Genomic DNA, 21,507 nt, shown 5'->3' with positions numbered 1-21,507 from the left:
ACTAAAATAAATATTATTTAAATTTTCCGAAAAACAAAACAACAGTTCTTATAAAAAATAGTTCTACTTACCTCGTGTATAATGTATATAAGCAGGTGCCCTTTCTTAAACTAGAAGCACGTTATTGTCCATTATGTTATGCCTTGTTTGCCATTATATACATGTAGGTTCGTGCACTATTGACGTTTTCCAATTAATGGCAATTATTTTAGATGTCAAAACCCGCAGAATAAATCATGTTAACGAGACGTTAACATGTCAACTTATTTACTAATTGTTTCATGTTTGTATTGACTCCATGTCTATTGCATAATGTGCATTTATGTGAAAGGTAATCGGTGCGCGCATTGTGTATCCTGGTATATGTGGCCCAATGTATATATTCCAGTAAATTGTTCGGACGCTCATGGTTTTCTGCAATGTATGCAGACAAAGGTTGAGGACAGTTTCAATTTACTGAAGTGTATTAACAGTTACCATGGCCATAAAATAGATTGAATAGATATATTAAAGGATACGCATTTAATCGTGCGTGTCATTGTGTTACCCGCCCACACCCATAAAGCCGTGCAGATGGGTATACTGAGTCCATCAAAGATGTATGTCCGTCCTTCCGTCAGTCTTTTCAAATACACACTTGTAACATGTACGACGCAGTCGTCATACATTTTTCAACGTGCTAAATTCAAACTTACGCGCAGTGTAATTAAAAAAAAAGAAGATAAGGATTCGCACCATTGATTAAGTTACACACAATTTATTTAGATATATTTGTGTAATATGATTATCATTACCCCTGCTATATAAAAACGCGGTTTCGGAAGTATTCGTAGCAACTTTGGCAACTCTAGTGATTACCAGTTCTAATTGAAATATAGATCCCTTACCAGGCTATGTAGAATACACTTACCGTACACAGTAAACAATTGAATACATGTATTATTATATAGATGGATGGACATATGGTTACTGATTTAAAAACACTTGATAATAATTTGCAGTAGTATAATCACAGGCTTTAAAATAATGGTACAGATACAAGTGACATGGGGGCAGATTGTTAAATGCACTATATTTTCTAGATCTCATTATATTGTCAGAAACCTTATTAACTAGACCGGTTATCGGCTTTCGGTAATTTGTTAATGTTGCGCAACGGAATATTTTCCGTTAACCAATGTACGTCTCAATTAATATCTATAATAACAGACGTTTAAGTCGCGAAACGTAACAGGTTATATAATTATTTAAAAGTGTCTGTCATTTGTTGACACAATTACAACAACGCACTGTCAACAAAACCAATTATATATGTCTTCAATACCTAAACCCACTTACCGGTAAATAAATACAATAATACATATGGATAGCTTCGTATATGCGCTAGATCGAAATCACGTTTTTCATAACGCTCCTTGGTAAAAAAACAACAAGTTAAAAAAACAAAAACAACAATACTTAGTCAAGTAGTTATACTTTGTTGTAATAATATTTTTGGTGTTTTGAACTGCAGAAAATGTTGATCAATATATAGATTAATATTTTTTTACCGAACATTATTTGTTCAACACACTCGTCATATGGACTGTGTCATAATCATATATACTACGAGAACTTACTACCAGTGGGTACCATCTACCAAAACATACCATATATTTGCTCTTTTAATTTTTATTAAATTTTGATTGTTAGTGTTTACCAATAATTTTGCAAGGCATATTTTGTATAAAAGATCAATAATGGCCTTCATATTGATTGTATGGTAAGATTTTTGTGTGCAAAATATCATCTTATGGTCAAATATACACTTTTTATATGTGTTTTTTAAGAATTGAGTAGGAAATATTGACATTTGGTAAATTATGCGTAAATACATTAAATAAAATGTAAACCACTATATCTATGTATTTTGTTAATCTAGCCTTTACACTCGTCTGTTTAGCAAGTCAAAACTGAAGTTTATTCTTGCAACCACACAGATCGGTTATCATTAATACATTGGTAGACGGTACCAATGCAACAAATAAAATGAATGCTGACCAGATGTAGAATGCAGCCGATATCTGAGCAAAAATGCATCAACAAATCAAACTGAATGTTTATTTATGTTTAAAAAGGGTAAAATGACGTCAATCTGATGTTCTTTCTTTGGTTAATTTATTAAAAACTGTTTATTTAAGGACAAAAGCTTTATTCACTGGAAGACGGTATAATAAGGCTACTTAGTTACTTCATTTGTTCTATTATTTTATGTAATGGATAACATTCTTGCGAACCTTTAATTATTAGAATTTTTAATGGTAGCTAGTCAAAACGGCCTTAGGTCAAAAGGTTTTGATCAATTATGGGGCTTTTTTGACTTCAACAACGTTTGTTGTTTTTTTGACTAAAGGACGTTTTGACCTGGGACCGTTTTGACTGTAAGCCATTTAAATGTACTTCTATGTAGCCGTGACAATTCGGTATGGGTTTTGATAAATAAGGGAGGTCACATTTTAGGTTACAATATACCAAAAGATTTCCTACACAATTTCAATGTAAAAGCAATAACTTCAACACAAAATAAAGTCAAATGGATATCTCCAACTCCACTAAGAAAAGACTTTATAACTATACTATGAATGACGAAACCCTCGAAACTGTTAAACATCACCCTTACTTAGGAGTCGAACTTTGTGATAATCTGAAATTATTTAGTATATTGTAACCTTAAAGCGTAAACACAATTTGACAGTTCTTCGGAAACCGTGTTTTTCCTTCATATGGTACTGAATTAATACCAAAAGCATGCGTATATATCTTTTTATTTGGTAAATAGTTGGCAAATCATTAAATGTTTCGAGCACAATTACTAGGCTGTTACTTAATTATCCAAATAATATAGATCTAACTGTTTTTACATAAACAAATCAATTGAGACATAGCTATAATGTATTATGTAGCGCTAGGCCTACTTCCTCATATGTCTTGTATGTATGTTTGCTTGCACAGAAACTCCAGGTCTGTGTAGGAAGTGCAACAGTCAATAGATCACCTGCAGTGAGAGTCCATGTGTTACGCGCTTAACTTTTTATATGCGTTTAACATGCACTGTTGTTAGTTGATTGTTATTGTACACCAGGCCTTTTACCGATCCATTTTGGGAAAACGCCACACTGGAATTTTGCGTCATGAAAACCCCCATTTTGGGTTTAAAAAATATCGCAAAACTGGCTCAATTTGGGAAAATAATTGCATGTACATGTAAATAGTGTTTCTTATATTTAATCGAAGCTGTTAACTGGTAAACGACTATTTTCATTACATATTATTAAAATTTTACAAAATGTTATGAACATGTGTGATAAGTGCAAGTTTTTTTAACTGATTGTAGGGAAAGGGCCTGGCCTTTTTTTAGGGGAAAAATTGTGCGAAAACGCTGGATTTTGTGGAAAATATGGAAAGTCATAATCAATTTAACATATTTTACTGGTTTTAAAACAAATTCAAGGCCACAGATAATTTAATAATGCAATATTTTTTCTATTTTCTACACTAGATCAGGTTAACTTGTATATTTAAGGTTTAATTTTTTTATTTTTTTTTCGGAATTGGGAATCTTTTTTTTAATTGGGAAAAAAACAAACAGATAAGCATTGGGAATGGGGCCAATATTCGGACCCGTGGCATAGGGCGGAAAAGGCCTGTACAGTCATGTATCTTTATCTTTCTTCAGACTATGCTGAAATGGTTGTATGCAGACTTTTCTGCCGAAGATGCAGGTTGTCATGGAAATGCTGTTGCAAATTTTGCTGCATTGTTACCATTGTGATTTGTGTGGTTGCCATGAAATTCGTTCACTACATTATGGTTGAGATGAACTGCACAGATGAAGAATCCAAATCAGTTTTACAAGATTTGGTAAAACTTTCTATAGAAATTCTAAACTACACTGACTTCAAACCACATCTAAAAACCAATTGTTCAATGTGGGTTTTCTTAAGTACACATATAAATAAACTTAAAGTGCTATCTTAATTGTTACCGGTAATTGCCACCAGTCTTGGTCTATAGGGCTTTTTTTTATTTTGTAAAAAGGCCTGGCCTTCCATTTTGGGAAAAAAATTATTTGGGGTAAGGTGCCTATTATAAAAAAGTAGCCCCTTTAATTTTTGATGAAGAAGGAAAAAAGCTCTGGCCATATGCTGCTTTACTATCAGAATATCTGCTAAAAACACATGGATCATTCTTTGTCATTTCACTTGAGATTGATATTGGCTGAGAATTAATGTTTTATTTCAGGACTAAAATAATGGTATTTCTTTCCCATTTTCTTGTTTATTTTTGAGATTTTACAATGTCTTTACTAGTGATTGTAATACGTGTATAGATGATATTGGTTACTTTAGAATATTGAATTTAGTTCACAAATGATGAGAAAAATTATCAATCATTGGTATCCTTATATTTCACTGGTTGAAACATTATTTTACTAATTGATTTTTCCATTTAATCAAAAGGAAACCATATATTACAGCGACATGTGCAATCCTTGTAATCAAACCATCATTGTTATATTAGTATTTTATGTTGCAGTGTCAGTTGTACCACAGAGGGGAGGTGGCAGGATCATTTTGCCCAATCTTGTGTGATACCCAGCTACTCCAGTATAGATCATGCCTTAACTACAAGGGCGGGAAATATGCACTGCAGATGGTGTGCAAAAACTGTGGAGCTTCCATGTATCCGCCTGCAGTTAATAGCGTTAAGATACAGAGCTTGATGCTGAAAGGTGCTAATTCTGCAGGTGATGTAAAACTGGTGTTTAAAATGAAGGACAAATTAGAGGAAACAAAACAGTCTTTGACTGGGATGTTCCATGACCATTTGGAAATAGAAACATACATAAATAGGACAAGGGAATCTGTCCGCAATAGTTATCGGAATAATTTAATGGTGGATATGTCACATGTTCATGATATAATCTTGTATACATGGGGATATGATTTATCTGAATATTTGTCTCAGTCTCAAAGTCATCCCTCTCAAGTAACATCATTAAAGGGGGCGATTTACAGCATATTATCCCTCATAGAGCAACAAGAGTATTTATTGTCAAAACTATTGCAAAACTATACATTTTTACCACAGATATTTGGGACATGTGGACCAGCTTATGGTGTTGAATTCACAGAAACATTGAAAAAGTTTGAGCAACCATTTTCCATAGGGACTGGCATTGATTGGAATGAACGGGCGCTTATTGCAATAAAGCTAATTGATCTTGTGAAACTTATGGATGAAGGTCTGCATGAAACCTTGCACATGTGCGATGTGAAACCAAACAATTTTGGGCTTCGTCCGAATGGAGATGTGACAATTATTGACTCAGACTGTGCCTTGTTTGAGTCAGATCTGCGCAGACAGTTTGGCTACAGCAACTGTTCTAGTGACCAAGAATGTGCATTCTTTGACTGCCTTGGTACTTGTAATATAGTACTGGGAAAGTGCTATATGGATCGGGCCAATACTAATCTACAGGTGTTTATTTTTCTTTCATATTATGTATATCAAAATTGTACCTAATATATTTTTTGTTTTCAAAATATGTTGTTTTAACAAAGGCATACGTGAATTTAAGCAGAATACATATTTAAATAATCTCCAAGATTTGTATTTCTTTGAAGATTCAGTTTGTTTTACTTAATTAAATTAGAATTTTTGCCCTTTTAAAAAAGAATTTCAATCAGACCTAAAAAAACACTGTTGTTTTGTATGCCCCCCTGTAGAGTGTCATATTATATAGTGAATTATATGACTCATATAGCAGTCAGACTGTCCATAACAGTTTGTCTGACATAATTCCCTATAGCCTTTCAGATATTGACCTGATTTTGGTGTGTGAATCTACCTTCATGACTTACATATCAAGTTTGAGATTTGTTCAGGTCCATTGACTTTTTACGATCTAATGTGCCTTAGACTTACCGGTAACAATTTTCTTAAAAACATAGACTTGTTTTTAAGTATAAACCAGTAATTATCACCATGAATACTGCTCAAGGTATGTACAATTTGTTAAGATAAACTTAAAGTACAGTACTGGTTGTTCTCATTTGAAAATATTTATTAAGGGTGACTTTTCATATTCCAGACGATCTGCAAGGATGTTTTCCGGGGCTATTCCTCAGCATTTACCACAGGTATTCTCCACAGTCCACCGTCCCACATCCAACCAGAGTTATCTTCCCTGCTGGACAAATGCTCCCTCCCAGAGAGTGTCAGGAGTCAAGATGGTCAACCAGGAAAAGACATTGAGAATCTTGGTCTTGATATTCAAACCCTTCTACAGAGCAGCATCAAACCTCATCGAACATGAAAATATTGTTATTATAACTGGTGCAACTATTCCAACGTTTTGTCAGAACATGTATTCTTCATTCAAGTTCTTTCTAGGATTTGAAAAAGTCAAAGTGTCATACCTGACTGTGTTTTATGTTGACTATAAAATCACGAAACCGACGAGTAAACAATAACATTTCTTTAATTCCAGAGTCAAAATGAGAGAAAAGTCCTGAATGATAAACAGAGCCATCATGAACAATTGCATCTTGTCCTCAAGTAGAGGATGTAAATGTTTGGGTATTAATTTTTTTATATTGACTGTCTATTCTTTGTGTAGCTATATATTTTTTAAATACATGTAATGTAGCTGAGCTGCATTTGTGCAATTTTAGGCATATGCCCATATTTTTATTTTTCACATTCAGATAAATTGTATTTATTTTTTGTAATAAATACTTGAACATAACTCAATTTGTCTTAGATATTGTCAGGGAAATTCTTTTTGATGCCCAAAAGTTTTAAAGACTGAGACTTGATTAGAGAAAAGACTATTTGTCATTGGAAAATTAGCCAAATAATGCTAAACAATCAGATTATACGAGTCTTGATATATATCTTTCTACCTGCAATCTGTTTCTTTATATGCAGGCAACATTTTGTAAGCAGTTGTCACAGTCCAAAATGATATAATTATTAAACAACTTATTTTCTGATCATGAAAACAACTGGGATAAGATTTACAATTATTTATTTGCACTGTCAAAACAACATGCATTAACAACAACCAAGGGAAAGTATCTGGGATACTACTGGTAATTATAGTCATAGCTGCATGGAGTAGTTGTTCCTGATAGGAAGGAATGTTCACCTTTTAAACAATTTCAACAATTTACTGATACTGATAATGATTATGTCACACTTTTCGATGATAATAACATTTTTTCAAAACAATTCAGATTCTTTTATTCTTATTATTACTATCAATTTAATAATGAACAAAAACATACATGATTGTTCCTTTAAAATAAAAATAAAATTCCATGTATAAAAATGAAATTCTGTAAAAAATTGGGCAAAATTAGACACCAGGAATTTATAAATACAAACTCATCTTGTACAGCAAACAATGATATTTTGTTCAAAACAAAATTATTGTATAAATAACACAAATCACAAACTATTAAACCATGTTTTTGTGAATGAAACAAAATGCCAAAGCAGATGCTACTAGTGTGCAATCTTCAGGTAATTAACAGTAGCTCACATTTAAATTGAAGTTAAACATTCATTAATTATACAGGTTCTCTACAAATATTACTGTACAGAAAGCAGCATAACTCAAAGACATGCACGGGTACTTTTGTAATCCAAGACCCAATGCACATCAGTATAGAAAAATACATTTAACTTCCTTAAAACCATTATTGAAAAAAGGTAAAAAATTACAAAAGGGCCATGGGCACTAAGGCGTTCACCTGAGTCCTCAAGTAACTGAACTGTTCTAAGTAGGTAGTATTCATCAGGTTTCACATTAGACTTTTTATGACGAGTAGCTCAAAAGGTTTTTCTGTAGATATATAAGGATATCTGTACTGCCAAGTGGTGGCCATGTTTTTAATGGAAAGGAATCATTATTCATTCGACAGAAAAATCTTAAAAACAAAATGTTCCAAGAAATATCATTGAGTGTACTGTTGCAACCAAATTTCATAAAAGTTATTGTACAATAATGTGGCCATCAAAGTGTTAACAAGAGATTATTCGCTTTTAGAAGTTATAGAAAACATTTGACCCTGTTACGATTTTTGCCAAGACATAATTCGGACAAGTTTTCCATCCAAGTTTCATAAAGATTTGGCCAAAAATATGGCCTCCAGAATGTTCACAAGCTTGTTACTTAATTTGCATTATTGACCCGACTCCACATAACCCAGTTTTAAACACGTTAAGATATTAATGAGACAAATGTTCTGGCCATGATTCATGTGTTCACATAGCGAATCTTGACAACACAAACCACAGACAAAAGGGCCACTGTATAACAAAAGTTAACCAAGAGAAAATTTTTCTCAGGTGGGCTAAAAAATTGCAACTGCTTTTTGAACTTAACACAAAAAATGAGGAAGAGGAAAGGAATAAGAATAAAATAAACAAGCAAATTCGTTGAATTGATATCCCCGGCCAATATGCTTTTGGACACAAAAGTGTTATATTTGACTTAAAAAAATGCATTTTTTCAAGATACAAAGGGTCATAACTCCTTTATTATCCAATGGTGTACAATGCCATTAGGCGTGCATCATCCTCTTATCCATATATTTATACTCATACCAAGTTTCAATGAAATCCGCCAAAGCACTTCCAAGATATGGCTCCGGACACAAAAAAGCATTTTTGCAAAATACAAAGGGCCATAACTGTGTTATTAACAGATGGTGTACAATGCCATTAGGCGCGCATAATCCTCTTATCCATATATATACTCATAATAAGTTTCATTGAAATCCGCCAAAGCACTTCCAAGATATGGCTCCAGACACAAAAGTGCCGGACTGACGTAAAGACGCACGGACGAAAGGACGGACAACGCCAAAACAACATCCCTCCGCCTATGGCGGGGGATAAAAACTAACGCAAGCACTAATTTTGCAAAATTACAGCTACATCAAATCAAACAAAACTTTAAACAATTAAACTTCAACACAAACTTATTCTGATGAAACAAGAACTGCAAAAGTTCACTAGAAATAGAAGTCACAAAATACCTGCTTGAAATTTCAAGGAGTCAAAACATACAAACAGACAAATGATTTATGGTTTCTACACTAATAAGTTATTTTAACAAGAAGCTCACCTGAGAACAAAAGGAACTGAACTGTTCTAACATCTGTTGTGAAGTTTGTATAATAAATGTGGCTTTGCTTTTTACCCAAAACCACTTTTGAAAACAAATATGAAATCATAAAAACAAATGTTTAGATAATGCTCTATGCTCAGCTGGTAAGTCAAAAACACGTGTTCACAAGCTTTCACTTTAGCCATTATAAGAAAAACTGCCTTACGGTTACCAGTTTGTTTTTTTGAACTGGAACCATTTCAATTTTGGTCCAGAAATAATAAGAACAAAATTTAATGTTCTTAACAAGTTTCATGAAGATTGGACTAAAATGTGTTCACAAGCTTTCACTAAAGCCATATAAGGACAAGGGACAAAATTGTCAAAAAACCAGGTTTTCATTGTGAAAAAAAAATCTGATAAAGGGAGAAAACTCAAACTGAACTTTTGAAACGAACAAACAAAATTAACCCCCTTTGTAAGTTTGTTTTTAAAAAAAATATATTTTTAGTCGTGGCGACCTTGACATTGGAGATATTGACGTGATTCTTTCGTGCGACACACCGTCCCATGATGGTGAACAAATGTGCCAAATGATTTTAAAATCTCACAATGAATGACATAGTTATGGCCAGGACAAGCTCATTTATGGCCATTTTTGACCTTTGAACTCAAAGTGTGACCTTGGAGATATCGACGTAATTATTTCGCGCGACACACCATCCAATGATGGTGAACAAATGTGCCAAATGATTTTAAAATCTGACAATGAACGACATAGTTATGGCCCGGACAAGCTTGTTCCGCCCGCCCGCCAGCCAGCCCGCCCGCATTCGCCAATCTAATAACCAGTTTTTTCCTTCGGAAAACCTGGTTAAAAACTCTCCCTGGCGGCCATAATTAACAACAGTCTGGAATGATTTTTAAACTGCATAGATATCATTAGACCAAATGTTCAGAGCAAGCGCCATGAAGATTTCACAGAAAAAGTGACTTCTCGAGTGTTCACATGGTTTCACTACAGCATAATAAGGATAACCCCTTCCCCTGGCAGCCATGTTTTTCAAGGGCTGGGAACCATTTTCAAACTCTTACCAGATATTATAAGAACAAAGATTCTGTGAAAGCTACATGCAGATTGGACAAAACATTTGACTTCTAGAGGGTTCAAGCTTTTTCTTCAATTTGACCTTGTTTCTGACACCAAGTCAACTACATCTGAACTCGGCCAACCTATCATTAGGAAAAATGTTCTGAACATGTTTAATGAAGATTGGGCAATAAATGTGCTCTCTAGATTGTGTACAAGGTAAATGTTGACAACAAGTGACAGACAAAAGGTGATCACAACAGCTCATCAAGAGCACATTTTTCTCAGGTGAGCTTAAAAAATGCCATGGTTTATATAAGACAAAAGATGTGTTATCCATGCATAAAATAGCCATGCAAAAGACATCAAACCTTGGACATGTCCAATTAAATCTGCTGAGGTAGGGTATTATTACCAAGACTGTCGGTCCTTGTTTCCGATAAAAAAACATGTAACATTTGCTTTGATCAAAAATGAAACAGTCTATATGCAAAATATACGAACTGGTTTATTCCTTATTTTACTTTCAGCTCATTGTATTAAGAATTTTCAAACGTCATAATGATAAGAATCAACTTTAAAAGGCATGGCCTATTACATGTATTTGGTTAAAGAAGAGCAAGGTACGGTAAAATCTGGTGAGGTCCTGTAAATTTTATAAGTTATCGGACCTGATGTCCTGTAAGTTTTTTTGTCTTTCACATGGGTTGATATAAATGATTTGTTTATAATGATGCAATACTCCAGTTGTAATGAGAAAAAAGCACTTTGTTTTTGACACTAGCAAGATTTTGTAAATACATAAAATCCTGAACAAGATTCAATTAATTGATTATGATATCATCATGTTTTACAAGGAGAATCATACATGAATGAGAATATCAGACAGTATGTATTTGCCTGTTATACAAAACAACAAGAGCTGTCTCCATAGGATGACATATGCCCCCGATAAACGCTTTGAAAGAAATTATGAACATTTTTCGAAACCTAAACACAGATTTCGAAACAATAACGCGGACCCTAAGTTCAAGGTCAAAGGGGTAAAAATTTGTGTGCGTATGGAAAGGCCTTGTCCATATACACATGCATACCAAATATGAAGGTTACATATGAAGCGGCATAGAAGTTATGAGCATTTTTCGAAACATAAACGCAAAGTGTGATGGACAGACAGACAGTGCGATCACTATATGCCCTCCTTCGGGGGCATAAAAAGTGTAAACATTATGCAAGGTTTGCAACAGGTTAACCTATACTGAAACAATAACTGAACGGGTACGACCTTTTGTAAAGGTTAACCTGAACCCTTCTTAAAGTAATGCTTTTTCTCAAAGAATAAAAAGTGCAACACATACTACAATCTAACGCCGACACCAACTTAAAACAACATGCCACTCCAACAACGAGAATCAGTAACGTGTCAATACAAGGAACACAGTAATTAAGGAACAAACAATTACCTTAGTGGTGGAAAACATTTTTGATAATTGGCATTATTTTTATGCGTAACAAACGAAAAATGCCACCAACACCGAAAGTTTGAATAAAGAAATCAATTTTTTTAAATAATTTAATAAATAATCAACAATCAAACAGACATTAAAAATATTGCATCATTAAATGTAGTATTTATATATAAAATATGTCCCCCACTACTATAGTGGGGGACATAAAAATAATTTAACTAGCAGTATTGACCTAAAACGATCATAATTAGGCTACAGAAGCTGTCCTGCAAACAACAAAATATATAATAACTGAAAAAGGAATGATGTGGTTTCACTAGACAAACTTGAACTCATTACGTCGACCTGAAAGCACAGAAATTCTTTATAATAAGTAAATTTCATACTTAGACAATTAAAATGAAATGATATATGAAATACAATATTGTTGATAGCGAACGTAAACGACGCCACAAGCATAAAATAATGATACTTGAAACTGAACATTGTTAATTTGTGCATTTCTTAGACATTCTTACCAATGGTTTTACACATGATAAATGAATTAATAATCAAATATTCATTTACAAATCTAGTATTAAATAAATAACAGTTTTTCAAGAAACTGATATGGCTGCTTATGCAATCAACTAAAGCGATCTGAAATTACTTTAAGGTTGCCTTTGCATAGTGGATATGGTGTCTGCCTAGCGACTGGGAGGTCATTGGTTCGATCCCCAATGTGGGAGCATTCTTTAGATCTCTTCCAAAGAACCAAGTACTGGTTTTTAGTCCCAGGAAACGGACTCGAGAGCACTTCAATAAGCCATAGGCTTTCAACGCAATCGAGCTTAAATAAATAGGTTTAAAATAAAATACTTTGAAGTCGTTTTTTAAGAGAGCACATGTATGAGAAACATGACATTTTTTGAAGTAAAATTAAAAAAATTCAGGTTGTTCAGTAAACCAGTTAATAACCGATTACTATAATAAGTTAACTAGTTAATTGTTTGTGTAACCTGCTGCATGCCTACATAATTATTTTTCATTAAATATTGATTGAGATTCAACAATTATCATTTAAATCTAATAAAACAATTAAAATATCCTGTCTTTATAACATAAACACAATTGACCATCAAAAGCCATGCCTGTCATGGGCTAATCCCCAAACTCTTCATAATTCTCACTTCCACCACTCACAGATACTGTGGTAGGGTGAGCACACAGCATGCCCTGCCATGCAGTCTTGTCGGAAACTTCTCCACGATTCTCAGATTCTCTGTCAGGGGGGTGTAGCACTGGACTAGGTCCGAGAAGTAATGCTCACCATTCAAACCTCCAACGATGTAGATTTTATCGTCCATTAAACATGCACCTGCCTCTCTGATGTTCAAGGTTTTCTGACAGACTGTCCACTGATCATTGCTAGGTGTATAATACTCAATTGTAATTACCGGAACTGGGAATCCCATGTTATCTTCAATATTGCCGCACAGGCAATAAATCCGGTCTTTCACTGTAATCATATTATGATTCAAACGAGCAGACATCATGGGTGACCGTTTCACCCACATATCATCGACTGGGTCATACATTTCAAGGTCATTACAACAACCGTCGAATTTCTGTCCACCAGATACATAGAGTTTTCCGTCATATACTGAACCAGCGTGGCCATAGAGCGAGTGATTCATAGAAGCTTTCACTTCCCATTCATTAGTAGCAATATCAAACATCTCTGTAGTACACATGACTAGGTTCTCATCCTGCCCTGCTATTGCGTACAATTTTCCCTCAGTGGCCAGGAGCACAAAGTCCTTTCTAGCCTCATTCATGGATGTCAACTCATACCAGCTGTCAAATCTAGGATCGTATCTAAAACAGCGTGCAGTTGCAATCTCATTATTTTCGTTGAAGTCGTACTTTCCTCCGCAAGCATACATGAAGTTATCCACCACCACTACGGCTGGGTGGTGCAGCTGAATTGTAGCATCACGCAAAAACCCATGATGCATGTTTTCAAGGTTATAATACTCCAGATTTTCTCTGTGACACATAACCAAATACTTCTCACTGGCTCGAACCTGTGTCCTCTTAGACTGCAGCAAAGGCTGCTTACTAACCACAATATGGTAGTCCTTAGCCTCAGTGAGCAGTTCATGACACTCTTTGTTGTCTCTCATCAGGGGTACTATACTGACTTTCTCCACCAGTTCCTCGCCTGACAACAACGGCAAACGAACATTCCGCATAAGTTCCGAAACATACTGCTCCCGCTCCTTTTTACCCTGCATCCAGCAGAGAACCAGCTCAAACAACTGATACTCGGATGAAATTCGCAGACTATTATCCTCCAGAAGCTGTGACAGCTGGTTATGGTTCAGTTTCATATACTGGCCCATTTTGGCCATCACTTCAAAGTGCTTCAGCATGAAGTGTTGAGCCTTCCTGTAGGTGGCGCTCAGGGAGTAGAGCTCTGCAAGGTTCAGAACATCGACACAGTTGTCCACGACGATGGAGCTCTCAATGTACTTGCTGCACAGTTCCACAGCGTCGGTAACCTGGAGATGGGTCGCCGCTGACAACACCTCCTCCACATTCTCCACTGTCAGTTCCATTAAACCTGCAGACATAATCATGTTAGCATAATTACACCAAGAGTTCAAGCACAAGCTCATATTAATTGATGACGTTATGCACCGGAATATAGGGACATCCAGTAAATTAGGTACCGGTATATTGTTCTTGTGTCTCTAAATTTTCTGACACTGTGGGAACATTATGAGTTTTTAAATTCTCAGACACAATTTTTATTATTAATTTTAAAGTGTTCCTAAACTTCGAGTAATTACAGTATATACAAAAACAGATATTGTAAATTTAATGCATTTCTTAATCAATTAGGAAATACCGTTTACATGCACTTATGAAAGAATATACAATATGTTTGATTAATTACACATGATAGTGGAACACTACACCAGGTCATTTAATTCTTACATTTCTTAGATGGGATATACAGTTGTAGTAATAAAATTAAGTTTTTAAATTCACCTGTATATGCAAACTCGATTACTACTTGCAGACCATTGGCTGAAACCCCTTTTAGGTCAACGCGCCCCTCGCGACTCTCCCTCATTTCACCAGTAAGCATGACCCTGAAGTAATCACTGCATGATGCCATGACAACCCGGTGAACTTTGAACTCCCTGCTCTCAGCAACCAATACATAGTCACAGAAAACCTCATTCTTGTGGAATTCTTGCAGTCCTTTAAAAACACACACACACACAGACCATATAAGCTTTGAATTGTTAGCTTAATTATATTATATAAACAAATTGATGTGTTAAAATACAATTTATCATCTAGATAGTATGGTTCATCAAGAATGTGTTGAAACAATAATGTTTAAATTCATTATACATTTTATAAGAAAGTTTATTTAAGTGAAAAACATTAACTTGGAAATGAGGTAGATGGAGAATGCTGGTAGAAAGCATTTCATGACCAATCCCAAATCAAATTATGTCTCTGCACTGTGGATTCAACCCGAGATCATCCTATTTGTTGTCTTGTACTCTAACAACTAAGCTACATGTAGCAGAGCCATTGTATACCAAGGTAAGATTTTTATTTATCATAATTTGATAATTTTTATAGTAAACAAAAGTTGCATAAATGAGTTCAATTATAACAAAAGATTGCCAAGCAATATGGTCCCCTACCGGTGAAACTCCACCATTGTCAGAATTTAAACAAGAATATCAGTGAAACTGATGGATGCTCCCCTATGATGCGCTTTGTCAATCTATGTGTTAATAACCACCTAAAAAAGCTATTATTAGCCTCTGTGACCTTGACCCTAGTGACCTCAAACCTCATCAAAAGGTAGAGGTCCATGCAAGGTACCTACGTGGCAAATATGAAAGAGATCGGTAAAGAATTGAAGGTGCTATGAGAAACTGTAACAAAAGTGTGAATCCATTATTAGCCTCGTTGACCTTGACCCCGGTGACCTCAAACCTCATCAAAAGGTAGAGGTCCATGCAAGGTACCTTCATGCCAAATATGAAAGAGATCGGTAAAGAATTGAAGGTGCTATGAGAAACTGTAACAAAAGTGTGACGGAAAAATCTATTATAAGCCTCGGTGACCTTGACACCAGTGACCTCAAACCTCATCAAAAGGTAGAGGTTCATGCAAGGTACCTACATGCCAAATATGAAAGAGATCTGTAAAGTATTGAAGGTGCTATGAGAAACGGTCACAAAAGTGTGACGGAAAAAGTATATTATTATTACCCTCTTGACCTTGACCCAGTGACCTCAAACCTCATCAAAAGATCAAAAGGTAGAGGTCCATGCAAAGCACCTACATGCCAAATATGAGAGAGATCGATAAAGTATTGAAGGTGCTATGAAAAACTCTTTAAAAAGTGTGACGGAAAAAGTATATTATTAGCCTCGGTGACCTTGACCCCAGTGACCTCAAACCTCATCAAAAGGTAGAGGTCCATGCAAGGTACCTACATGTCAAATATGAAAGAGATCGGTAAAGTATAGAAGGTGCTATGAGAAACGGTAACAAAAGTGTGATGGAAGGCAGGAAGTACGGAAGGAACTTCAAACTGGAAACTATATGCTCCCCGAAAATTTTCAGGGGGAGCATACAAAATTCAATATATTTGTTGCCATAGTAACCAGAATTCTTGACATAGGAACAAAATGAAATGATGTGCATAATCTCCATATTGCCATCTATCCATGTTTAAAGTTTCATGAAAAAATAAGAACTTTTTAAGTTATCGCAGGATCCAGAAAAGTGTGACGGATAGACAGACTAACTGACAGACACACAGAGCGCAAACCATAAGTCCCCGCCGACTTCACCGGAAGGGGACAAAAAAAAGTAAGTTAATGTTTAAAACCAATAGATACATGTTATGGATTACAAATTTACCTTTCAAAACTTTAATGGAGTGGTGTTTGGCAATCAATGATGCAGGTGACCCAACTGCAGATGTCTGACCAGCCTCATCTCGAACTGAGGGTCGTTTCCGTGGTGACAATGGCATAGTGCTAGAAGGGCCAGGAACACATCTACTGATTCATTCGGATGTCACACATGACTGCAATTAAAAGTTGTACTTACTGTACCTCAAGTAAAGTCAACAGTACAATCAAGGAATTATATAACTAACATTTGAGACTTGTGCTTCATGGCATGTATGCTTTAACGCGGGTTCCAGATAAGGGTTTTGTCTCAAAGGGATTTAAGTTTTTATAATAAAAAGCTTTCAAAGCATTTGTCAAAATTGTGACAATATGTGTCAGTCTGGAAACTGGTCTATAATTGAGAATGATTACATGTATGAGATGATATTTAATTAAGAAAGAACATTAAAAAAGACATACAACTGAAATTGGCACTATTTTTCTAGTGTTCAAATATACTAGTTTATCATGTTTTGCAAATTACATGTACCATGCTGTTTATTGATCTCATTGAAATGAAATCCAGGTCTAGCTGCATTGTCCATGTATGTCGTGTTTACATCCTCAGAATGGACCATTCCAATACAGTAAAGCACGTTGTGAAATCTTGTTAAATACTTAAAATTGTTTTTGAAATCCTTATAAAAATGGAATAAAAATGGTATTCAAATAAAGTTATGAATAAAACAAGTGTAATCGAGTCCTCTTTTTAAAATAAATAAATAAAGTGCCCACAATTGGAAGCGTACAAATAACCTGGCTTTAATAATTTTACCTCCCGAAGAAATAAACTTTACCAAGGAACTTCCGTTCATATCAAAGGGAAACCACTCTTAAACAAACAGGACACTAATTGATACATCTCACTTTTATAATTGGCAATAAGGCGTTATATTTTTAAAGGTATATTTGATATTTTGTCAACAACATTTCATTTTAAATGTAAGTTAAGTCAGTCCTTTGAGTGATATTTACATCATTAAAATGTCATTAGTTGCACTGAATCAGTGGCTTTTCTGTCAATTCAATTTCTTAAAAATTAAATAAATTTAATTTCTGTCCTATGAATGTAAATACATATATTCCAAAGAAGACGTTATTGTATCATGTTTATCTTCAGATTTGTTTGTTTAAATGGTTATACTTGTCATCTGTGAAATTTCTGTATGATTAACAGTCGTCGAAATTCGCACTAGTCCAACAGCAAAAAACTAGTATTTTTTCTTTCGGGCTTGTAGGAAATCCAATATTACAAGCCCGACGTGCTTGTACAATTCATTAAACAGAAAACGAGTTCCACTTTCATTTTCAATATTTGTAAACGAAGTTTTGGGCCTCTTATGTTTTAACACACTGCGCACACGTGCTGGGCAATCAGCCGATAATTGGATTACTGCCGTGCGCATAAAGCGCATGGTTTTGTGGTTCCCGGATTACTATTATGTAAAATAAATGTTTTGCGTTGCGTTCTGGCCACAGAGAGTAATGGTCGAACAGTTGTCATTCAAGTACGTCGTTGAGGAATGCGAATCTGAGGTAACTGTGATTTACGCATTTGTCAACTGGCTTTTTGTAGAATAACCTGGCACTTAATTGCTTTATATATTTTCTGGTGGTTTAGGTTTGCTCTCTCTTTCACGTGGATATATGGGATACATTTCTGCTAATTTTTTACCTTAACTTTATGTTTATATTTATGATTATGATTTGATTGAAATCGTGTGTGAAATCAATTTCTTCTTATTTTAGAATCCGAAGAGGCTGGCTCAAATGACAAGGAAGCTATCCGAAGAGGCTGGCTCAGATGACGAGGAAGCTAACTTGGATGAGGATGAAATTAATAAGAGATTTGTATTGTGTTCTAAAGATTGAATAAATGAATGCTTCTTTGGATGTTTTATATTATGTTTATCTGCATTTTTAACAAAAATGTTTGGGCTAGTAAAATCTGACTCGGGCTTGTTCAAATTCCCATAGTACTTACCCACTTGCTTGTAGATTTAAATCTGAATTTCAATGACTGGATTAAAATAAAAGTGCTTAATAATGATTTTACATTAATAACTAGAAATGGCGCGGCAGAGGCCGACGCGTATCCCCACGCCGCATGTTTGACCCAAGGGCGCCCCAGGGTTGATCATGGGGCCATGCATAGTTGAGATTGACTGTATTGTCATAAGAGAAGTTCAGTATCAATTAGAAGTGAATGGGTGTAAAAATAAAGAAGTTATAGTAAAAGGCAATTTTGGGAGGGTGTGGCCTATGTGGGCGGGGTGCCCCAGGGTTGGTAATAGGGCCATGCATAGTTGAGATTGACCGTATTGTCATAAGAGAGGTTCAGTATCAATTTGAAGTGAATCAGTGTATTAATGAAGAAATTATAGTAAAAGGCAATTTTGGGCGGGTGTGGTCTATGTGGGCGTGGCGCCCCAGGGTTGGCAACGGGGCCATGCATAGTTGAGTTTGACCGTTTTGTCATAAGAGAGGTTCAGTATCAATTTGAAGTGAATCAGTGTAGAAATGAAGAAGTTAATGTAAAATAACCTAAAAATTTTTTATAGTAAATGGAATTTTTGGTGGGTGTGGCCTATGTGGGCGGGCGCCCCAGGGTTGGGATTGGGGCCATGCATAGTTGAGATTGACCCTAATGTCATAACAAAAGTTCAGTATCAATTTGAAGTGAATCCGTGTAGAAATGAAAAAATTATAGTAAATGGAAATTTTTGGTGGGTGTGGCCTATGTGGGCGGGGCGCCCCAGGGTTGGGAATGGGGCCATGCATGGTTGAGATTAACCGTATTGTCATAAGAGAGGTCCAGTATCAATTTGAAGTGAATCGGTGTAGAAATAAAGAAGTAAATGTAAAATAACCTAAAAAAATGAGTGATAATTTCTGACGCGGCCCCACCCCAACCGCTATAACTTTTGACCCAGGGGTCAGATCAAAATTCCAAATAGTGCAGGGTCGCACATATGCTCATAGCTACCATGTGTGTAAGTTTCAAGGTTCTAGTGCTTTTAGTGTAGGAGGAGATAGTGGCCAGGACGGACAGACAGACGGACGGACAGACGGACGGACGGACGGACGGACGGCGGAGATAACCACAATATCCCCACCTTTTTTTCAAAAGGCGTGGGGATAATTAATTACATGAGTCAAGAGTTGCTTAGACTACTAGACTACATAAATAATAAAAAGTTTTGCTCTTAGCAAATACCATATGATAAGATAGTTTTTATATTGGCTTTAAATGCATTTTTGAATAACGTCAAATAGCACAAAAACATCTCATTTATTTGACTATGAATTATACTGCCATATTTTGAAATGTGTTGAAATAAATAAGGTTTATTACCTTCCAGGGCCCTCACACTACTTTGGGGGAAGGGGTCGGCAGCCCTTTGGAGGGGGAATTTTCGCGGCGTTTCCCTTTTTGGGGGATTTTGTTACTTACTCTCTCATTATTTCATTTGTACATGTTTGCACTATATTCATTGCATTTTTCATAATTTAGTATGTTTGAAAAGATTAAATTGAAATAGAATTGAGATATAATAATCATGAGACACATCTTTCTATTTTTCCACCCAAAAGGGGAAAAAAGTATACTTTTCAGGTGGGGGACTGCCGCCAAAATTCAGCGGCAGATTTGATAGATTGAGGGCCCTGCCTTCTATGTAAAAACTGCACTCTTTCACGCTTTCATGAAGCAATTATTTGAGGCTGATTGAATTACAGTCTACAATTACTAATGCCGGGTATGTGAGCTGTGTTATATGAAAATGGGCCTTAGGACATATCTGATCAGTGTACATGTAGCTCCAGACACAGGCACTCAACATTAGTTACTTGTATCCCCCTCCCCCAGCTGCTACTCCCCCTCCAAAAACTCTCAAAACTGGCCATTTGTTATACAAAATAAAAAGACAAAAAAGTTAGTTGAAATTATTTGTTTTGTATAACAAATGGACAATGTTGAGAGTTTTAAGAAGGGGGGGTAGCACCTGAGGGGATTCAGGGGGGTAGTAACTATGTCTAGTGCCTGTGGCGCCATATATGGCTCTGCATCATGTTGAAAGGTCAATGTCTCAATGCAAGGTCAAAGATTTTAAATATTAGTTTTTCACTTTTTGACTTGTCTATCTTGGAAGATTTTTTATATACCGGTTACTGTGGATTATTATACCCAATCATCATACAATGTGTACTGCGCAAATTCCAGACCCCTTGTTTAAGGTCAATGCCACAATTCATGGTGAATGTTTTTGAGTTCATGTTTCTGATGTGTAAATTTTAAAGGATTCCTAGAATGTTAATATTAATTCACATTATTTAACCACGTTACCAGATGATGCTTTACTTATAACCCGTATCGGTCAATGGTCAAAGATCAAGGTCACATTTAAACAATAATGTCAGAGATTATTAACTTTAACATCAATTCTGTTACTTTTATTGCTTAGAAAGGGATGGGTTATGTAACCATTAAATTGATCCATTTTAGGATGGGAGAGTCCACTAGGCATAAATGGGTTAAAGTGTCCATATTTAGTTACTGAGAACACATAATTTCAGCGGCTAGCAATGGCAGCTCGAGGCCCAATGTCGAAGGTGGAGTTGAGGATCTCCTGTAGGAAGCTCAAGAACAGGGACACCATGTCAAAGTCTGACCCGTGTGCTGTGCTCTTCATGGAGACTGGGGGAACTTGGGTTGAGGTTTGATTATATTAATATATATTCCATTGAACTTGATTTGAATCATGATATATTAAAACAAGACTAATATCCTGAGTATGTTTTTTTTTAATG

At 35.4% G+C, this 21,507-nt stretch overlaps 3 protein-coding genes across 8 annotated transcripts in view; 2 read left to right on the top strand and 1 right to left on the bottom strand.

Moving 5' to 3' along the window:
* Window positions 1–2,503: 2,503 nt before the first annotated feature.
* Window positions 2,504–6,790, top strand: LOC127844358 (divergent protein kinase domain 1C-like). Of its 3 annotated transcripts, none has more exons than XM_052374492.1 (4): window positions 2,505–2,810; window positions 3,716–3,900; window positions 4,576–5,520; window positions 6,134–6,790. In XM_052374492.1, exons 2-4 carry the CDS (start codon window positions 3,727–3,729, stop codon window positions 6,356–6,358), a joined length of 1,344 nt encoding a protein of 447 aa, XP_052230452.1. In that variant the 5' UTR covers window positions 2,505–2,810; window positions 3,716–3,726; the 3' UTR covers window positions 6,359–6,790. The 3 variants fall into 3 exon arrangements, with proteins under 3 accessions (XP_052230453.1, XP_052230452.1, XP_052230451.1); XM_052374491.1 differs by having other exon boundaries at window positions 2,506–2,765; XM_052374493.1 differs by lacking the exon at window positions 3,716–3,900 and having other exon boundaries at window positions 2,504–2,765.
* A 265-nt stretch (window positions 6,791–7,055) lies between these two features.
* On the bottom strand, window positions 7,056–17,482 carry LOC127844353 (kelch-like protein 13). Of its 2 annotated transcripts, none has more exons than XM_052374476.1 (5): window positions 17,189–17,482; window positions 16,664–16,832; window positions 14,756–14,971; window positions 12,850–14,324; window positions 7,056–12,064 (listed from the first exon to the last, which is right to left on the bottom strand). In XM_052374476.1, the coding sequence occupies exons 2-4, from the start codon at window positions 16,776–16,778 to the stop codon at window positions 12,898–12,900; spliced, it is 1,758 nt and encodes a 585-aa protein (XP_052230436.1). In that variant the 5' UTR covers window positions 16,779–16,832; window positions 17,189–17,482; the 3' UTR covers window positions 7,056–12,064; window positions 12,850–12,897. The 2 variants fall into 2 exon arrangements, with proteins under 2 accessions (XP_052230436.1, XP_052230435.1); XM_052374475.1 differs by having other exon boundaries at window positions 12,902–14,324.
* Window positions 17,483–17,515: 33 nt separating this feature from the next.
* The window catches only part of LOC127844355 (copine-3-like), a 53,985-nt gene continuing 49,993 nt past the window's right edge, over window positions 17,516–21,507 (top strand). For 2 of the 3 annotated variants that reach the window (XM_052374485.1, XM_052374487.1), the window contains exons 1-2: window positions 17,537–17,640; window positions 21,274–21,414. In XM_052374485.1, the coding sequence (XP_052230445.1) occupies window positions 21,283–21,414 (132 nt within the window). In that variant the 5' untranslated portion in view covers window positions 17,537–17,640; window positions 21,274–21,282. Of the gene's footprint in view, window positions 17,641–21,273; window positions 21,415–21,507 lie in introns of all 3 variants that reach the window. The other variant, XM_052374486.1, reaches the window with a different exon arrangement.

Source organism: Dreissena polymorpha, chromosome 9 (genome assembly GCF_020536995.1).
Source record: "Dreissena polymorpha isolate Duluth1 chromosome 9, UMN_Dpol_1.0, whole genome shotgun sequence".
Classification (NCBI taxonomy): Eukaryota; Metazoa; Mollusca; class Bivalvia; order Myida; family Dreissenidae; genus Dreissena; species Dreissena polymorpha.
This window is presented reverse-complemented; position numbering and strand designations above follow the sequence as displayed.